The sequence below is a fragment of the Sorex araneus genome, chromosome 1 (assembly GCF_027595985.1).
Source record: "Sorex araneus isolate mSorAra2 chromosome 1, mSorAra2.pri, whole genome shotgun sequence".
NCBI lineage: Eukaryota > Metazoa > Chordata > Mammalia > Eulipotyphla > Soricidae > Sorex > Sorex araneus.
This window is the reverse complement of record NC_073302.1, coordinates 318,028,119-318,049,970: the sequence shown is the minus strand read 5'-3', so window position 1 is coordinate 318,049,970 and position 21,852 is coordinate 318,028,119. Positions and strand designations below refer to the sequence as shown.

General features: G+C 40.9%; 1 protein-coding gene across 2 annotated transcripts in view; it reads left to right on the top strand.

Annotated features, from left to right (window-relative positions):
- KLHL2 (kelch like family member 2) overlaps nt 1-21,852 on the top strand; it is a 104,318-nt gene that overhangs the window by 46,924 nt on the left and 35,542 nt on the right. For both annotated transcript variants that reach the window (XM_055133692.1, XM_055133694.1), the window contains one exon: nt 19,717-19,879. In XM_055133692.1, coding sequence (XP_054989667.1) covers nt 19,717-19,879 — 163 coding nt within the window. The remainder of the gene's footprint in view (nt 1-19,716; nt 19,880-21,852) is intronic.

Here is a 21,852-nt window from a genome sequence, read left to right as displayed (position 1 = left end):
AATAAATTATTGTGGGTCTGGTATGGGGTAGGCTTAAGAGGTGATTAGGGAAATGGAGCCAGTGGTGGAGGAAAGGTAAGGGTGGTGGGATTGGGGTTGGAATATTGAATGCCTGTGACATATCATCATGACCAACTTTGTAAACCACGATATTTAAATAAAGTGTGGGGAGGGGGGAAACACAAAAATTGACCAAATACCAAAGGAGTTCACTGGAAAACTTATATTCAAGATAAGTAAAAACATCTACTGATCAGTTATATAAATGTTTTAAGTAGCATTACAGGATTGCATCATTAAAATTAAGTGAAAAACATTGCATACTTAAATATGCAGTTGAACAACTCAGAAAATAATAAGGATCACTTCTCTGCTAGATAACTTCATGGGCCACCAGGCTCTTAATTATATATCGTATTAGAATTCAGAGCTCATGTCTTGGAGTTACCATTGACTTTATAAAAAGTTTTAAGATGTTGACCTTTCTGTTTTTCTGCTATAAAAATGAGACTAATATTTTGGCATTTCATAGAAATGTTGTAAAATATACCATTTTTGAGCAGAGATAAGAAATTATGTGGCAATAGAAGAACTTGGGCATGAGGCAAAACTCAGTGAGATTGTTTGGGATCGCTGGATATGAAACTTGGTTCACAATACCTTTCCTTCACTTTTTATATTATGAACCAGCATGGACATTTGTGCATTGTAGCACTGTAGCACTATAGTCCCATTGTTCATCGATTTGCTTGAGCGGGCACCAGTAATGTCTCCGTTATGAAATTTGTTACTGTTTTTGGCATATCGAATACACCACGGGTAGCTTGCCAGGCTCTGCCGTGTGGTCGGGATACTCTTGGTAGCTTGCCAGGCTCTCCGAGAGGGACAGAGGAATTGAACCCGGGTTGGCCACATGCAAGGCAGATGCCCTACCAGCTGTGCTAGCAATCCAGTCCGTTTGTGACCAAAAAAACCCAAAACATCATAGTTTGCTATAGAGCTCTTTTTCCACCCAACAATCTGTGTGTTTGGGTTTGTTGGAGACAGTACTTTGGAGGGTAATTGTGGATTTATATTTTAGATTTATAATAGCCTTTTCCTTTGATGTGTAATGACTGGAGGAAAAGTGATCTATCTCCCAGCACAGTCTGCAGAAGGCTTGTTGGCTTTCTAGTCATGTTATTTTTCTTATCAGTATTCATTTTGACTAAATTTATCACATAAGGACTTGGAATATACAGATTAAAACTTATAAAATTCAAATTATATTAAAATACTATGACTCAAAATTTAGGATTTATGGTTGTTTATGACATAGCAGTGGAAATCTGTGATTGAAGTGAATTTATCTGGGTTCTCTGAAATCTGTTTACCTACTTTATCATTTAATAAGCAGAGTAATATTTTCTCTTATTATCTGGAGGACACTATAAATAGTGAATTTTATATGAAAAATTTCTGTGAAATTTAAAATTATTTAAATTCTGTCTAAAATTTTAAACTTGAATATATTCATAATTTTAATCAAAACACTGGACTCAGCTAGAGCACCCATTCTTCATTTTTACAAGTTCAATTAATCTTTTATGCTGTGTAAGAGTATAGAAGAGATGAAAGTTTGCTTTTGTAATTAAATTTAAATATGAATGATCTATTGGAGGTCAGCTAGCTTGAGGATGTCTACTTATTATAAGAAGATCTTAGGAACCTCATGGGCATCAGACTTGAAGTGTTTTGAGATCTTGTTTGAAGAAAAAAGCTGGGTACCACAGAAGCATCAGTAATTAGCTACTTGTTATGGTTTTATGTTATAACAATTATCTTTGAAGATGTCCAGATGCTTGAGTCATTTGCGACTTGTGTTTTAAATAGCTTCACGTAGTCCATGAAAGACATTTATTTTTGTGAGCAAAAATGTCTCTAACCTGATGACCTGGCATCTTATTACAGAATTGTAGTTTGGGCAAAGGTGAGAATAGTTAGAAGCAACTCATGGTCTCTGGCTGGGTCTGTGGCGAGCACATACCTCATATATGAGAACCTGGATTCGACCCCCATACCATAAACCACAGAAATAAACAAGAAATAAGCCTGTGTTCAATGACATTTTTGTCTTTGCTGTTTCCCTCAGCTTGTTTAGGTTGGAGCCTTGGAGAAGAGCACACAGTCAGGCCGCATTGCATTGTTCCAACTTCCTCTCCACAGCTTAGGAGCCGCGGATTAGTAAAGTGAATGTGCTTCTGTCCAGCTGGCTTAAGTGTACTTGTGCCTTTCTTCAGGACATGTAATTTAGCTGTACTCTGTGTGTATGTGTGTGCATGTGTGTTACCGGAGGATAGCCTTATCACCAATGTGTGTACATGGGCTGCTGTTTTAAATTGTTTCAAGGGTAGAAATTTGGTCCTGTAGGAACATTTCATTTGTTTGTTTCATTTATTTGTTTACTTACTCTGTATTCTATCAGGTAGGATTGCTATTTTCCATTAAAAAGCTGACTAATAATTTTTAAACCTGACACTGACCTCCAGTTTACCTCTTAATGTGGGTTTAAAGCACTGTTTATTTTTTCTAGTGGTCTATAATTTTTATATTCTATATTATAGCCAGTTGCCAACTTAACAAATGCGCATACCCATCAACCCACATCCTACTCAATATACAGACCATTTATAACTTCAGAACTCTTCCCAAGAAATCTCTCACTCTTGACTGCAGGCAGCCATTGATAGGATTTTTGTTGTAGCAGATTAGTTTTGCTTGTTGTTGAAGTTTATAAAAATAGAACCATACAGGGGCTGGAGTGATAGCACACAGCGAGTAGGGCGTTTGCCTTGCACGCAGCTGACCTGGGTTTGATTCCCAGCATCCCATATGGTCCCCCGAGCACTGCCAGGAGTAATTCCTGAGTGAAGAGCCAGGAGTAACCCCTGTGCATCGCCGGGTGTGACCCAAAAACCAAAAAAAAAAAAAAAATAGAACCATACAGAATGTATTCCTTTGAGGCTGACTTCTTTGGCATAGCATAATATTTTTGAGATTCATCTGTGTTTTTGTATGTTCCAGTACTTCTTTGTTGCTGAATGTAGCATCATACTGACTTATGCAGTTTAGCATGTTCATGACCATAACTTTAAATTTTTTTGGCTGTTATTAATAAGCGTTTTAGCACTATGATAAGGAATTCCATTGAAAGTAACATATACGCTATGATAAAGCATGAGGCGTGGTCACATTGGGGCTATAAGTTAAATGGATGAAATTATTTAATTGGGTTTTTTCTTTATTTGGTTTTTGGGCCATACTCAGCTACCCATGGCGTATTCGGTATGCCAAAAACAGTAACAAGAAGTCTCACAATGGAGGCGTTACTGGTGCCTGCTCAAACAAATCGATGTACAACGGTGCTACAGTGCTATTCAGCAGTGCTCGGGGCTAACTCCTGGCTCTGTATTGAGGAATCATTTCACGCATGCTCAGGGGAGCATATGGGATGCTGGGGATCAAATGCAGATTGGCCACATGCAAGGCAAGCATCCTACCCACTGTACTATTGCTCTACCATTTGGTTTCTGTTTTGTTTGGGGGCCACACCCAGTGGTGCTCAGTGGTTACTCTCAGCTCTGCACTCAGGAGTCACCCCTGGCAGCTCTGGGGACCATATGGGACCCCGGGAATCAAACCTGGGTTGGCCACGTGCAAGGCAAGCACCCTACTCACTGGACTATCTCGCCAGCCCTAGTCCTTTGTATTAAGAGACACATATGAAATATGTATTCTTTTCTTTGACTTCACTCATCATCTTGCTTTCATTTTCTCTTGTTTATTGTTAAGGGGCCACACCTGGCAGTGCTCCTGGAGCCTGCAGACTTCACCCATGCAGGCATGTGCTGCATCACTCAAGCCAAAATAGCAGATGGTTTCAAAATGTTTTGAAATGTCAAAAATATTTCAGATTCTGCTAATGGTACTTTGTGGTCTCTCTGATGCCACCATCCTATTACCCTGATCTTCCCAGTTGAAATTTTCTGTTTAGAACATGGATGTGGATTTGTGGCTTGTCTGCCTCTAGTTATTCATGAACTTCTGAGCTCTAGAAAGGATCAACTCTGGAGGATCTTATGTAGCTAAAGAAAAAAAGAGATAAAGAAAGAATCTTTCTTTCCTTATCCAGGGGAGTAAAATGTACGTTAAGGTGGGACAAGGGACTAGTGGTTACTTTTTTTTGATTTGTAATCTTTTAAAATTAGGAAAAAAAATTTGGCTTTTTTAGGTCACACCCGGTGATACTCAGGGGTTACTCCTGGCTTGACACTCAGAAATTAATCCTGGCAGTGCTCGGGGAACTATATGGGATGCCGGGGATCGAACCAGGGTCAGCCATGTGCACGGCAAATGCCCTCCCCGCTGTACTATCTTGTAGTCATTTTAGAAAGGAGGTGGCTAAAGTAGAAGAGATCGAAGTGAATTAATTCTGATAACTGGGCTGGAGTGGTAGCACAGTGGTAGGGTGTTTGCCTTTCACACGGCCGACCCCTGTTCGATTCCTCCGCCCCTCTCTGAGAGCCCAGCGAGCTACCGAGAGTATTGCGCCCACATGGCAGAGCCTGGCAAACTACCTGTGGCATATTGGATATGCCAAAAACAGTAACAATAATTCTCACAATGAGAGACGTTACTGGTGCCTGCTTGAACAAATCGATGAGCAACGGGATGACATGCAATTTAACTGATAATAGAAAAAGAAGAAAATATTCATGTGGGAGGAAGGGGCTGCCTGTGCTTCAGATTCTAGTCACTTTGCCAACTATTGTCTTCCTGGGGTTTTCATAGCCTGCCGGACAGAGGCTACTTTTACGAGTGAGAGAATTCCAGCTCCCAGGGCTGAGTGATTTCCTGGGGTCCCCCAGCTTATGTGGAGTATGACTGGGATCCCAGCCTAGAGGTGACTCTAGTGCCTGTGGTCTGGCTGCCATTTCTCATTCTGTTTCCATCACTTGGAGGCTTTATAGGAACAAAGTGATGGATTGGGGATTAATATCCACAGCTCTTGTATCCTCAGCACTGGTGCCTTTTAGACTCGGAGATCTCCAGACCCCTTGAGGAGTACTTGGGTGATGGAAATGCCTAAATGTTAGTGGTCTTGCCTTGTTGGATCTAGACTCCAGGATGACTGGCCATGCTCTATTTTGTTCAGTACTGAGAATGGTATTGATTAGATGGCTCAGTTCATATTTTAGGTTGTTTTGTTTTGCGACATGCCAGGCAGTGTTCAAGACTCACTCCTGGTGGGGCCCAAGCACCTTACCTGCTGTACTATCTCTCCAGCGCCCCCCCCCCTCCAGTCAGTTTTTGTTAAATGAATAACAAAGCATTTTTCTGCTAGGATGGCAGACCCTGTGAGATGAACAGAAATGAACCAGGCCAGGAGTTCCTAGACAAAACAGTGGGGAGCCTGGGAACTTAGCGGGGTGAGTCTACTGGGAGGAAATTCTCAGTGAGCCGTAAAGTGGAACCAGACTACTGAAGTCCACTAGGTTGTCTGCAGTGAGAGGAAGGCGGGCTGCAGCTGGGTCTGGGTCACTGAACATTGTCTAAAAAGTATAGGAGTAACAGAATGGAGAAAAACGGCGCGGGAAGGTTGTTTTGCTTGCACAAGACAGAGCAAAGCTCAGAATGGGAAAGGGGAGAGACTCTGGCTTTGTGTCAAGTAGCATTAGGGTGAGGTCAAGTTTATACACACTCAGGAATTCTTTGGGAAAGACATGTGTATTTCTGAAAGGGAAAGGTGAGCATGCACAGCTGAGGAACATGTAGTGAACATGCATAATCATATACTGGATGTATGTAAAGTAGCAGAGAAGTACCAGTTGGCATGTCATTTTTGGTATAATAATGAGAAAGCTGACTTTCTTAAAGAGGGCGTTTGTGTAGCCTCCACTAACTAGTTTCACGCAGCAAAAGCCTGGGTCTTTGCCAATATGAAGGTCTTTGGAAGCTTCTAGAGGATATCATATTGAGTGAAGTCAGAAGGAAAGAGAGAGACACAGAATGGTTTCTTGTATGTGGGGCTTAAAGATACACAGTACAGTAGCAACAAAGGGCCAGAGGCAGCACAGCAGAACTGATCTACACAACTGACTTCGGGGGGCGGAAGGGTGTTGGCGTTGAAGGGGAGAGATGTTAGGGACCTGGAAGGAGGGAGGTGGGTACCCTGGTGATGGGTATGTGGAATTATGTTCATGGAAAACCGTCATTAACAGTATTGTCACTCAAGTTTTAAAAAATTTGGAAGCTTTAAAAACACATTTTTTAAAATTGATTGAGGTTCTGTGATTTATGATATTGTTATTGGTGGTTTCCTGTGCACAGGATTCCAACACTGTACCCAAGATCTGTGGGAGCCTCTATCCTAGTCCAGTCAAAACCAAAGGATTTATCCAGGTGACGGGTGTCAGCCCTCCATGCTGCCAGCGTCAGGGCTGCGTTTGCTTCGTAATCCCAGTTTTCTTTCCTGCCCCGACCCTTGTCCCCTCTGTGATTGTTGAGATGATCAGGCATTGTGCAACTGACCATGCTGTTCCTGTCTTTAGTTGTGATTCTCTGTCCGTAGGGTCACACAGAACATGGGTGCTTGCCCTCTTGGCCACAGTGCTCACATGGGGTGAGCTTATCCCTTTAGTGGTACTCGTGTTCACCCGGCAAGCTGAGCACTGCAAGTTAGGGCACTCGGTGATGCGGTGTGCTTGCACATCTTTATTTGTGCTGTTGCAGGGGGTAATGCCCCTTTTTGTGGTGGTTTTACAAACCTGGCTGTGATATGGCCAGAAACTGCTTTTGGCTATGGGAATTGCAGACAGAGGAGTAGCCTGTATCAGAGGGCAGAAGGGAAGGGTTGTATGTAGAGTATGTGAGGGACTGGGTACTAGAAATCTTTGTTTTAATTTGTTTGGTTTTTGTAATCCCTGAGCAGTGCTCAGGGATTACTCCTGGCTCTGCACTCAGGAATCACTCGTGGCATTGCTCGGGGGATCATATGGGGTGCAGGGGATTTTACCTGGGTTAGTTGTGTATAAGGCAGATGCCACGCCTACTGTACTATTGCTCTGACCCCAAAGGAATTCTTGACCACACATGTGCAAGGGAGTTCCTCCAAGCCCTGTGCTGTCCCTCTGCTAGACTCTCAGTTGTTGTTTTTTTTTTTCTTTTTGAGTTACACCCAGCAATGTACAGGGATTACTCCTGGCTTTGCACTCAGGAATTACTCCTGGAGGTATTCAGGGGATCATATGGGATGCTTGGAATCGAACCTGGGTTGGCCGCATCCAAAGCAAACGCCCTACCCGCTGTGCTATCGATTCCTCTGTCCCTCTCAGAGAGCACGGCAAGCTACCAAGAGTATTTGCCCTCATGGCAAAGCCTAGCAAGCTACCCATGGCGTATTCGATATGCCAAAAACAGTAACAACAAGTCTGAAGATGGAGACGTTACTGGTGCCCGCTCGAGCAAATCGATGAGCAGCGGGATAAAAGTGACAGTGATGCTTCTTATTTTGGGGATGAATTCTTGATCAAAGAGAGCAACGTTACGCTTATTGTGAATAACCCAGCACAGAATTAGCACCTTGTGAGGGAGATGGGAAATCCTGCCCTTCTCAGGGATGAATGTTTAGTTCTATCCAAGAAAAAGTTAGGGTTAGAGCTGGTGTGCCACTGTTCACATTCTGATTACTGTGTCATATGATTGACCTACTTCGTTCATTTTCTCCAGCTCTTCCAGTTAGGTGCATTTGAGCTACCATTGACTAGGGTAGAGGTTCTAGAGAAATGGGTTAAAAGATGAAAGAAGCAGCTGTTGAAGCTGTCAGAAAAGGTGGTTGTCAGCCTGCCTATCCAATTGCCTTCAGAGCTCTTCTTTCCTCAGGAACTCCACGTTTCCCCTTCATCTGTTACACTACTCACTGGAAGTTCTACTTGTGACAGGTTCACTCAGACCATTTTAAAAATCTAAGTACCTTGGAAAGGATTTATCCTGGAAGGTCTGGCATTGTTGACCATTAATGTGAATTAAGAAGAGGACTTGGCTCTGCCGGCAGTGGCTGTCCTGAGGGAGAGGGTGTGTGCGGAACATGTTGGCTGAGGGCAGTGAGGCAGATCTGGATAGCAGTTGGAGAAAATCTGTAGCAAGCTGAGAGGCAGATAGGGTTGGAGAATCACACACAGAATGGTGCACAAGGTAAAGGTTTTGGACTTTGGTGATGTAGAAATACCAGTGAGGTGGCCGGAAGAAAAGACAAACATTTCCTGTTTCAAAACTCTGCACCGGGCCAGGCCTCTACCCAGAAAGCGGAAGGGTATTTGCTTCTCTCTCCTTTCCTGCATGCCGTACTCTTAGAGGTCACAGCAGTTGTGTGCTGCTGCTATTGTTTCCACTAGTGTGGCCTACAACCATTTTTACTACTGTTCAAAGAGTAGTAGCCAACAGAAAAAAAAAGTTTTTAGTGTGACATATTCACTGTCATCCCGTTGCTCATCCATTTGTTCGAGTGGGCACCAGTAATGTCTCCATTGTGAGACTTGTTGTTACTGTTTTTGGCATAGCAAATATGCCCTGGGTAGCTTGCCAGGCTCTGCCATATGAGCGAGATACTCTCGGTAGCTTGCCAGGCTCTCTGAGAGAGGCGGAGGAATCGAACCCGGGTCAGCCACGTGCAAGGCGAACACTCTACCCGTAGAGATAGTACTGTGGGTAAGGTACTTGCCTTGTACTGCCAGGAGTAATTCCTGAGTGCAGAGCCAGGAGTCACCCCTGGGCATTGCTGGGTATGACAGCTCCCTCCAACCCCCATAACCAAACATGACATATTTATAAATTGAGGACTAATTGCAGATTTTAAAACACATTCTCAATTATATTTTAAATGATTATATTTCAAAATGAGGTATATTTCGTGTGGCTCTCTAGAGTTTCTTTAGGTAGAGGGATGATTTCTTTCTGCCGCCATGCACTTTGGACAGCCACTTCTTTATTTTCATCTCATCTCTGACCTGCAAGGTCTTTGCACTTGAAATAAATCGGAGCATTTGGTATGAGTAGAAAATGGCTAGGAAATTAATAAAAATCCACAGGGCACTTATGTAGAGTTAACAGTCACTGGACTGAGAGTTTTATGTTTTCATAGATGCCTGGAAATCTTATATTTGAAACAGTCAGACCCCATGGTATTTCTTATAATAAACACAAGGCTAATGGCCCAGGATTTCAAAGTCTTAGACATAAATTATTTCTCTCTATGGAGTAAGTGCCCAAGCTGAAAATAAACTACAGATCCTAATAGCCAGGCAAAAGGAGTGTACTTGTCTAAGTGAAACATCGGATGTGTAATTTGGCTTGTCAGACACCGTGAGGCAGGATGAAAGTGTGTTCCTTTCCAGTGTGCAGCTGGTGTGAGAGTGTCAGACAGTGTGTGTTGTTAGGCTTGGTGTCTTCCTCGTCTGGGGTTCTATTTCCCCGAGCATGGTGGCCTCACCCCCATTGCTTTCTTTGTTGCAGAAGCATCACGATATGAAATGTTTTCACTTATACTTTAGTTTCTGTTGGGATCAAAAATGGAGGTAAAAATACTCTTTTCCTCTTTCACAAAATGATAGCATTTGAGGATGTTTAATTAAGTGGCCATATTCTTTCTATTTCATATTTCTCAAACACATGAATAAAAATATATATGTGTATATATGTACATACATATGTACATATATATGTGTGTGCGTATATATGTATGTATATGTGTGTGTGTGTATATATATATATATATAGTGTGTGTGTGTGTGTGTGTGTGTGTGTGTGTGTTCTTAATGTTCTACAAAGCACTGACTTGGTGGTTAAAGGCCTTTGAGACTCATGGTGCTCCACACAGAGAGCCCGAAGTGTTTGGCGGTGATGGTTGGTCGGTGAGAGTCACAAGCTCAAGAGTCCCCCTGATCTGTTGCTACATTGGCTAGAGTTTCAGAGATCCTAACAGCCTTTTATGCTTGTTTCTTCCTGACTTTCTTTTAAATAATATGTAATTGTTTCAGTAGGAATAATTAAATTGTAGACGATTTGGAAAATACAAATAAACAAAAGTTAAATAGTCTGCACTGACCCAAGATACTCTCGATCAATAATTCTGGCATATACTTCTGGTGTAGTCTCTTGTGTTCACCTGTATATGTTTACAAAGAAAGGTGATCCTTCAATATGTCCTCTTTAGAAATTAGCTTCTTATTTACTTTTGTTGTTTGTTTTGATTTTTGGGGTATACCTGGCAGTGCTCAAGACTTACTCCTGACTCCGTGCTCAGGGATTACTCTGGTGGGGTCTTATGTGGTGCTAGGATTTGAACCCCATTGGGTCACGGGCAAGGCAAGTGCCTTAGCTGCTCTACTGTCTACCCCCTCTTTGGAATTTTTATTGTCACTGTGTTCTATTATCACGGGAAGTGTAAGCATCCTCATTTTATTTCACGTGTTATATTCTGGCTTGGGATTCCCCTGAAAGCAAGGGGTTAGAGTACTTTGTCTATTTGGAAAGTGATACGAAATAGAAGCAGTGAATTAGGCACTACTGATTCCCAGTGCTCTGTGTATGGCCACAGCTGAGTATGTGTGTCTCTTCTCCCCAGCACTCTGAGCGCAGCCTTCTGCGCGTGTCTCAGAATGTTCTGCTTGGGAACGCAGGGAAGAAACATTTTTCCATTTTCGTCCTCTATGCCCTTCTCCACTCTTCAGGGCCCCTGCGGCATTAGCACCCCTGTGCATCCAGATTGGGCCTTGGAGAATCCACAGACGGCATTCCCAGAGTCTGAAGACAGGAGGTGTGGTAGGGCTGGGAGGGAGGCGCTATTCAGCCCATCTTCACAAAGAGGTAACTGCTTGCACCTGCTCACTGCATTGGCTGCTTGAGCGGGAAGTGGGGCTGAGAGAATTCGCAGTAGGACACAGTACCACATCCTTTAAAAGTAGTTGGTATGTTTGGTTCAAAAGACATCCAATATTGGTTCTTTTTTTTGACATACAGATACCCACAGAGTTAATTTGCATTCAGATAGATGAATAATTCTGGAACCTGAGGATAGAAGAGTAGGTGAAACATTGGACTCTGCTGCGTAGGGGTTATATTCTTATGCAGGGAGAGAGACAGTAAACATGGCATATACTAAAGATTTTTTTACAGAGTTAGCTATTGTAGAGCATATAAGGGCTGGAGCGATAGCACAGCGGTTGGGCTTTTGCCTTTTACGCGGCCGACCCGAGTTTGATTCCTCCTCCCTTCTCGGAGAGCCCAGCAAGCTACCAAGAGTATTGAGCCCGCGCGGCAGAGCCTGACAAGCTACCCATGCGTGTTGGATATGCCAAAAACAGTAACAATAAGTCTCTCAATGAGAGACATTACTGGTGCCCGCTCGAACAAATTGATGAGTAACGGGACGACAGTGACAGTGACAGAGCATATAAAGTGGAGCAGGGGTCTTGGTGTCAACCCAAAGGAACCAATTCCCAATGGAGGGATGCAGGAGCCTGAGAAGGGGAATACAAGAGTCTGAGTAGAGGGGCTGGAGCCATAGCACAGCAGGTAGGGCATTTGCCTTGCACACGGCTGACCTGGGTTCGATTCCTAGTATCCCATATGGTCCCCTGAGCACAGCCAGGAGTAATTCTTGAGTGCATAAGCCAAGAGTAACCCCTGTGCATCCCCTGGGTGTGACCCTAAAACAAAAACAAGACAAACAAAGAAAAACAAGAATCTGAGTGATAAGCTCAGGGTTGATGGACTATAGGAGAAACACAAAGGGAGGGGAAAGAGTCCAAGGCTAAAGATCCCTATTCTAAAGGGAAAACTATTCTCTCTTTCTCTCCCTCTCTCTCTTCCTCCCTCTCTCTCTCCCCCCCCCCGTCTCCCTCTCCCTCCCTCCCTCCCTCCTTCTCTCTCTCTCTCTCTCTCTCTCTCTCTCTCTCTCAATAATACATCTATCACATCACCATTACCAAGTGCTCAACTCCCTCCATCCATGTCCTGGTGTTTCTTCTGGCCCCTCTCATCTTCCCCCACCCTTGGTCATCTGTGTTCTATAATCCAAAACTGAGGGTTTAAGTCATTCACTAATACTGTGATTCCCTTGTTTTGTCTCTCTTTAGCACAGATAGTGAGATTATTTGGTATTTATTCTTCTCCCTCATGATTTGTTTTTGCTTAACACACCTTCCAGTTCCATTCAATTTGTAGACAACTGCATGATTTCATCTTTTCATATAGTTGCATAGTATTCCATTTTGTATATATGCCACAGCTTCTTTGTTTCACCCCTAACTTTATAGGATGTTGTTATTTATTTCATTGGCCTTTTACTACAATTTCTTTCTTTTTACTTTATTTAAATACCAGGATTTACTGTATTGTAAACTGTTCACAATACAGTTGTTATGGGCTTTTGATATTCTAACACCAATCCCACTGCCCAAGTGACCTTCCTTCTACCACCATCCCTATTTTCCCAGCCACCCCTGAAGCCTGTCCTTTTAGCAGATACACAATCAAATGGAATTTACATCTAAAGGGATTATCAAAAATACTTCAGTAAAAGAAAGTCTCTGAGAATTGTTATATCTCACAATATAACAAGGGGCTGTTAAGTCATTAAGGATTTACTGTGTTGTTCTTTGTTATTGCTTTTTGATTGTTGAGTGTAGTTGTCTAATGCATTACTTTCATATCTAATTTGATGTGCTCCTACTGGAATTTTAGTCCTGTAGAATTTGCAGGTGTTGCTGCGTGGTCCAGAAACTAAAGGGGCAGTAGACCTGGAGGAGTCTGCAGAGAGTCTTTGTAAAGCCCTGGATTTAGGCCACAGGCTGTCGGTGTGGCGACAGCAGTGGCATGTGGGTGCAGCTGCCTGGGCTTCGGCAGGGTGGGTACTTGAGTTGCCGCCTCCCCTCCCCTTTCAGGGGGACTGGTGTGCCCATGAATTGCAGCTGCTTGGCTTGCATCTGCTTGGAGATTTAGTTTGTGAATCAGAAGAGTAGGGCCAGTGAATGAGTGGACATGGCTTTGGCCATGGGAGGTGGGTATGGCTGCCTGGGCATCTAGATGGACGGGGGAGGTGGGGGGAGACTGCCCATCCCCATTCTTGAAGAGACTCAGAGTTCTCGGCTCAAACAGGGGTACCTGGGGTTTATGCAGTTTCTGCAGAGATTCTCAGTGAAGCTGTGACGTTAGGCCATAGGCCGTTGCTTCTTTATTCATTCATCTGTCACTGGACATTTATTTGTTTCCAGATTCTACCTAATTGTACTACCTAATTCTATCTAATTGTACTAAACACTGCAATGAATATAAATGTGCATATCTTTTCAAATTAATGTTTTTGTGTTGGGGGAGATGCCAAGAAATAGATTCACTGGTCATCTAGATACTTTTTTTAGAATGCTCTGTACTTTTTCCATAGAGGCTGAACCAGATAATTGGCTAGGGGTTTAGCAGTTCCGTTCTTTACAAGAATGGGAGGGAGAAATAATTTTTTTCATAAATATAGTATCACAGTATTATAAATGACAGTATCACAGAGGGTCCCAGGACATTCCTACTTTTACATATTTTTCTCAAGGGAATTAAGTTGTTTAGGTTCTTAGATTATCATTAACATTTAGAATACATAACACATATAATTATTTCTTCTTTGGAATAAATTTCATGATTTTAAAGTGCTTTAGAGTCTCTTTCCTCAATCTCAGGGTTAATAACTAGGGAAGCATATGGAAATTGAAAGTGAATGGGAATTTCCCATTAAATCATAATGCTCGATGGCTGTCATTTATTATAACTATAGGACTGTAGGCCCACTCGAGCAAATCGATGATCAACGGGACGACAGTGATATAGTGATAGCACTGTCGTCCTGTTGTTCATTGATTTGTTCGAGCGGGCACCAGTAATGTCTCCATTGTGAGACTTGTTACTGTTTTTGGTTTATCAAATACGCCTCAGGTAGCTTGCCAGGCTCTGCTGTGTGGGTAGGATACTCTTGGTAGCTTGCCCGGCTCTCCGAGAGGGATGGAGAAATCAAACCCAGGTCGGCCGCATGCGAGGCAAACACCCTACCTGCTGTGCTATCGCTGCAGTCCTATATATTTTTATTTCATATATGAAGCAGTACTTCTAAACTTTCCTTTGCTCTAGAGAGATAAAAAAATATTAATTTTAAAGGCAAAAATTTATTCTTCAGACTTCTTAATTACAATACCCAAGACATTTTTTGTGACCTAAATAGCAGATTAAAAAAAACTACCTTTTCCATGTGGGGGAAGGGAGTTGCGGGCTGAATGAGGGCTAGAGACTGAGCACAGCGGCCACTCAACACCTTTATTGCAAACCACAACAGCTAATTAGAGAGAGAAAACAGAAGGGAATGCCTTGCCACAGTGGCAGGGTGGGGTGGGGGGGAGATGGGATTGGGGAGGGTGGGAGGGACACTGGGTTTACGGGTGGTGGAGAATGGGCACTGGTGAAGGGATGGGTTCCCAAACTTTGTATGAGGGAAGTATAAGCACAAAAGTGTATAAATCTGTAACTGTACCCTCACGGTGATTCTCTAATTAAAAATAAATAAATTAAAAAAAAAAACTACCTTTAAACATTGCTAGCCACTTTCCTGTTTTATTATTATAAACAGCTTATTTTATATTTATATTTATTTTATATATATGCTTATATTTTTATTTTTAAAAAAATATATGCTTATATTTATATTTATTATAAGCAGTTTTCTGGTTTTTGGAAGATGAGCTATGGGCTTCTGATAGCACCAGATTAAAGCAGTTATTTCAGTGATATGTAAAGATAACAGGAATCAGAATGACATTAAGATTAGACTATTAAATTAGAATATTACTCTTATACAAGGGCTTAATGGCTTCCTTTCATCTCTTCTTTCCTCCCTTTCTAACTTCCCCCTTATACAAGGGCTTAATGGCTTCAGGGTGAGATACAACAATCTTTACTAACTTTCTCCTCTGGAAATAGTTTTTTATCACCCCTTTAGCAAATTATTTATCACAAGCAATATAAAATAAATTATTGAGAGCCCATTGTGGGGGCAGGCTTAAAGGGAGGTTGGGAAAATTGGAAATATTGGTGGTGGGGAGGTGCAATGGTGATGGGATTGGTATTGGAATATTGAATGTCTGTAACTAAACTGACTTAATGAAGTTATAAAATTAAAAAATAGGATATTAAAATTAAACTGCTGAATCTGATCTCAACTCAAGAGTTTTCCATGTTTTAGTAATATCTATACCATCTTTGTGATTTTGCTAGATTCTATACTGCTAATACTTTAAAATTTTTTTTAGTTATTTGAGACATGGGAGGCCACAACTGATAGTGCTGAAGGGATATTCCTGGATTTGTGCTCAGGAGTAACTTGACTGGTGTTCTGGGTACCATGTGTGGTGCCGGGGATTCGAATCAGGGCTGTGCCAGACAAGTGTCTTAACCTCTTGTACCATCTCTCCAGCCCACAATGAAGTATCTAATGTTTAGCTCAAGTTTTGCTTCAATTCACTTACTTAAGAAAGAATTTATATTGCTCAAGTATTATTGAAGTTAAAAATGGTGGGATTTTTTGTATCATAAAATATTAACTTTGTTTAGTACTATTTTCATAACAGGAGCTCTTGTCCTTTCAGAATGTATGATCTTGAACAGATTATCCAACTTTTCACAACCTCTGTTTTACTTGTATAATGGTAATGAATGAGATCTTACTGACTGCCAGCTACTTAACACTGTGTCCAGTTTAGTAATTGCTCAGGAAATGAATATAATTGTAAGATGCTTCTTTGTAGTGCTTTGCTGTCATATTTACTCTTGCTGTAAAGAACACGGTTTTTGTTTGTTTGTTTGTTTGTTTTGCTTTTTGGGTCACACCTGGCGATGCACAGGGGTTACTCCTGGCTCATGGATCGGCCGCATGCAAGGCAAATGCCCTACCCACTGTGCTATCGCTCCAGCCCCTAAAGAACAGTTTTTGATATTTAAAGATTAGACAAGAAATTCTGCAACTAGAAATGGGACTTACAGTAGTGGAATAAACAGTTATTATGGAGTTCTTGAACTAGGAAATTACACCCTCAGCTTTCTACTGACTTATTTTCCCTGCCCCCACTCTTCCATTCACCTTCCTCCCTTCCCCCTCTCTCCTCCCTCCCTCCTTTCCCCTCCCCCTTCCTCTATTTTTCCCTTCTATCTTCCTCCCTTCCTCCCTTCCTTTCTTTTATTTCTTTTTGTCTTTCCTGGTGCTAAGAACCAGGACCTAACATATAAGGCAAGTGTTGTAACCTCTGAACTAACTATATCCTTGTCCAGCTCCATAACTATGGTCAAGTCTTCTGACATTTCTCAGATTTAATTTCTTCATCAAATGAGGTTTTCTTTGACCTAAACCCAAAGCATTCATCCATCTCATAGCTTGCCTACTTTTTGTGTGGTTCTGATTATTGGATGTGAGTCACCTGAAGTTTGGAACATTTTAAATATTCTTTAAAACTTAATTCTTTAAAACTGGCTATTTCCCAAGACTCAAAGTAATCCAAACACTGGAAAAATGAAAATATGAGTAAACTCACTTTATACATCTGATTTGACATTTAAGGTATGTTGAAAATGTGTTTGCCAAGCATAGACCATTCAACTCATCAACCCAAAATTTCTATGTACCATGACCCAAACTGAAGTACATTTGATAGATCCTTCCCAGTTCCGAGATTCTAAACTTTTATGACTTTGAATCTCCTAGTAAGGGAGATCTGACCTTGGTAGTCATGAAGTTGAAATTGGTGGGATAGGGGCTGGAGCAGTAGTACAGCGGGTAGGGCGTTTGCCTTCCATGCGGCCAACCAGGGTTCGATTCCCAGTATCTCATATGGCCCCCTAAGCACTGCCAGGAGTAATTCCTGAGTGTAAAGCCAGGAGTAACTGCTGTGCATCGCCGAGTGTGACCCAAGAAGAAAAAAAAAAAAGAAAAGAAATTGGTGGGATAAATTGAAAAACTTTAAAATCTATCATAGGTGTTTTTTTAAAAGATGCATGTGTGTGTCAGCATAATATGAACCAGTCACGAATTTTATTCATTGAAGAATATATTTTATAAATTGTTTCATTCATTTGGTTTCCTCATTCCTTTGAATGATTGCAGAGTGTTGCATTGGGTGTGTGATTATAATTACTCAATCTTTTGATGATGAACATTTAGAACTTTCTCTAGCTATGGTTTTACCCACAATAATGCTTTAATGAGTATCTTGTATATACATGTGTTAGTGTCTCTGTAGATTAAAATTGCTAGTTCAGAGCATGTGTACATTTGTGATTTTGATTGAAATGGACAAATTGCTCTTAGTGATGGTTGAGCCAAATATATGCCTCTGCCAACAATGCTTGAGTGAGCAGCTTTCTGCTCAGTTATTTTTTTCTTCCAAGGATTCTTGTTAGTATACTGTACTATGTTATTTCTGGGGAAATGCTGATTAGATGGGTGATCGTTACTATTTGCAAATTTCACAAACTGAATCTTACTCAGAAGACCACTTTCTTAACTCTGTAGTGTTTGAATTAAATGGTTGTGCTGGTAAGCATCTTGGAATGTACTTTACATTGCTTCAGAGCACAATTACACCATTGTAGAAAACCTCCAATTTTCAAATTACCCACAAACTAAAGCCTTCCATGGAGAGTCATTCTCATAACATAATGAAGCACTACACATATTATGCAAAAGATTTGGCCATAAACATTATTTGTACATTTTATTCTTAAATTCAGAAGGAAAAGGCATCATTAGATACTATTTGCAGCTTTTCAGAGGGAACTAATATTAATTAGTTACTGTTAAATAATGTGAATTAACATTAATATCAGCTTATTGGTTAATATTAATTTGGACTAAAATATAAAAAGTTATCATATTTGTTCTTAATTTTTTTCCCATTTGATAGTGTAGATGTGTGCAAATATGTGGCCTTTACATATGAGTTAAAACTTCTGTGATTCCTTTAAGAAAATACGATTTGTGTTAAAGACTTGAACACACTTTTTTCTCTCCACATTTAGTTGTTATTATGTAGATTAGGAAAATTATTAAAGTTAATAGAAACCATTATTGTTTTTATCTTTGGACTGCAGCTTGGAATGTATATGTCAATTCCTGAAGGAATATAGTTTCAGGGTATAGAGTATGGGTGTTGTAGTTTAGGTAATATGGTTACAGTAGTTAACTTATGATTGTGGTGTACATACCTTCACCATCACCAAAGTGTTTGGGACATTTTCCATTACTGTCCTCATGGTCACTTCTGATCTGCTTCCCTCCGTTACGTGTTCTCCCACTGTTTAGTAATCTCACTTTTATAATCCATAGGCCAAGGGTTTGTCATTATTCTCTACTGTCTATTTGTACTTCTTTGTGTCTCTGCTTGTCACAAATGAGTGAAATCATCTGGAATTTGCCTTCTCCCATTTGACTTATTTTGCATAACATGATACCCTCCAGTTAATTTTCAGTGCTAAAGTGGACTGTTGCTCTAGTAGATGAGTGATACTTTATTTTTTGACTTCTATAAATGAACAACAGATTATAAGAATTTCTTTTTAGTGAAAGTTTCCTTTTTTTTTTTTTTCTTTTTGGGTCACACCGAACGATACTTAGGGGTTACTCCTGGCTTTGCACTCAGGAATTACTCCTGGCAGTGCTCAGGGGACCATATGGGATACGAGGAATCAAACCCGGGTCAGCCACGTGCAAGGCAAACGCCCTACCTGCTGTACTGTCTCTCTAGCTCCTAAAAGTTTCCTTCTTAATTTGACTTTCAAATGTGGCCTTTAACATAGCACTGTGTTAACTCACTTACCAGGAAAAATATTTTCTTTATTGATTGGGAAAGCAGTTGTATGAGATGTAGAATATATAATGAAGATGCTGGTTAGATCCCATAGATTAACCTACCACTAGTCTTCCATTTATTGGGTTATTCAAATAAAAAAACACAGCTTAAAAAGTTAGTATTAGGCAATTACCTTTTATGTTTTCTTTTCTAGCATATCTATTAGCATTTTAGAGAAACCATCTGTTTATAACTAGAAACTGTTGAATTTGAAATTGCTCTGCCCCTTAAGGAAAACAGTTTATCATGTTATTCAGAGAGTGGATGAAAAAACGAGACTTTGTTGTGGTGTTTATTCTGTACTCACCCCTTCCCTACAAATCATTGAAATGCATGATTACTGGAACTAAAGGAATAAAACCACTTTCATTGAACCACAGCAACCCGTAGCCTTCTGATTTGTTTTAAAGTTTAAGGGAGCATTTTCTTTATGTCTACGAGAATATATGTCATCATTTATGGTTAAAATTATAAAAGTGTATTAATCTGATACCTTTTATATTCTTGTGATCAAGAAGAGGCCTTTGAAAGATTTAATAGAAATGATCAGAACTGGGGAAAGCATCACATTTTTGGCAGGGCTGGGGTGCAGATAATTGTTGCATTCATTTTCTATGGGATGTTTGAATGTAGAAGTAGAGTGTGGCTGGTGGATAAACTTTCATGCCCTGGATAGAAGAGGCAAACAATGAGAAGTGGCCTTGTGACTGCCACTTGCCTAACCATGATTACTTGTGTATTGCAGGTACTTCTCCCAGCAGCTGGTCTGTTACAGTTACAGGATGTGAAGAAGACTTGCTGTGAATTCTTAGAGTCTCAGCTTCACCCTGTTAACTGCTTAGGAATCCGGGCTTTTGCTGACATGCACGCGTGCACAGACCTCCTGAACAAGGCCAACACCTATGCAGGTGAGTGGACCAGACCATGGATAAGCTTGACACCAGGAAGAGCCTCAAAGTCCGGCTGGGATTTTCTAATGGTTTCTGGATGTCTGTGTCATGTTTCTGGATCTGGAATTTAGTAACACTGAGGGATGCTGCTCAGTGATGGAGGGCATTACCTCATGTGTATGAGTCCTGTTGTCCAAACCCCAGTGCTTCTCTCCCTCAAAAGCTTTTATTTAAAGTCTTCTAGTTATGGCACTATGTACCTAAAACATACTCATAAAATTTTGGATAAAAAGTATTGAGTCTTTCAAATTGTCCTGTTAGTAGACTTCTGAGAAGGTGTTTGTTTGCAAATGAAATTTGGTCACTTTATCAATGGCTTTTCACCTATTTTTGCAATCATGAAAATAATCATATTGGTTTCAAATCTTCAAAGAAATTAGTAAGAATGCTCTTATGTTGAGTGGAAATGTAGATCCCAAATGTAGTTGGCTTCAAGAGATTCACACTGATTTATAGGGCCCGCTGGTGGCATTCACCCTGTGGCATGTCCTGTGCTATTTCAGCAGCCGTCACTTGTGGGGGTTGTGCATGATCCCCAGGTATTTTTCTTCTTTTTTTTTGGTTTTGTTCATTTTGTTTGAGCACTGGTGGTTCTCAGGGCTTATTACTGACTCTGTGCTTAGGGGTCACTCCTGGCAGTGCCCAAGAGACCGTATGGGTACTGAAGGTGGAACCATTCGTCTTGAGCAAGACAGAATGCCTTAGCCTCTGTGCTATCTCCCCAGCCCCTCCAGATCTTCATCTTTCCCACTACAAAGGGTGGGTTCTTGCCATAGTTTTGGATCAAGTTCGTGGTCACAAAATAACCTGTAATTTTGTCCATAGTTTATAAGCATTTAAATATATATTAAAATGATGATCGAAACTTTTTTTTGTCGAAACTTTTTTAATATTTAAAATCTTTTTTTTTTCTGGTAAAGTTTGGGGAAAAATGGTTTACCATCTGCCTGCTTCTGAGTTCCAATAGTAACAGTTGCTGCAGAACCTTCTCTGAACATTGCCCTTTAATAAGCTCTAATCCCCAACTCCCCCCAGTCTTCAAATGCCAGATCCCTCCTGTAAATATTGCTCTGTCGTGCTTATTCTGAAGATGAGGGACATTTTGACACGTAGACCTGAGTAGGGGTTTGTGTGTGTGTGTGTGTGTGTGTGTGTGTGTGAGCCTATACAAAGAATGTGTTTTACAAAGAAATATTAATACAAAACATTCCGAAAATAGTAGTGCTTCAATAAAGCATAATAGGTCCAGCTAATTTGAGGTTTATAGATTTCTGTAGAGTGGCCTAATAGTCTAAATATTCTTTATAAAATTGTTTCAGTGGGAAAATATGATCCTATTTCTGGAAATTAGATTTGTATGTGAACTATTAGAACATCCTTTCTAAAAGTTGGGGATGCCTATAATGTGTGACAATATTTATATAATCCTTTCGAATGGGATAAGGCATTAATAGGAAAAACCAAAAACAAATGTGGAGCCATTGATGTGTTCCAGTGCAACCATTTCTGCTATTAAGCTAAACAGAAATTATTCTTTCTAAAACCATAATGTTGATTAACTGTTAGATACAATGTTACATGTAACTTCTATTAGGCAAACCATGTATATGTGTGTATGTGTGTATATGTGTTTGTATGTATGTGTATTTTGGTCGGGGGGAGGGGGGATGGAGGATCGAATATCTCCTTCCAAGCAGTGGGTTCGGGGGCCTGGGACCCGATCTAGTGATTCTTAAACTGGGACCAGCTGCATGCAGAGCAAGTACATTAACCCTTTGGTTATGTCTCTGGCCCATATTTTATATTTTTGGATAGTTTTGTTCCCTGCAATCACTGTTTAACACCATCTTCATCACTGTATCACTGTCATCCCGTTGTTCGTCGATTTACTCTAGTGGGCATCAGTAACGTCTCTATTTCTCCCAGCCCTG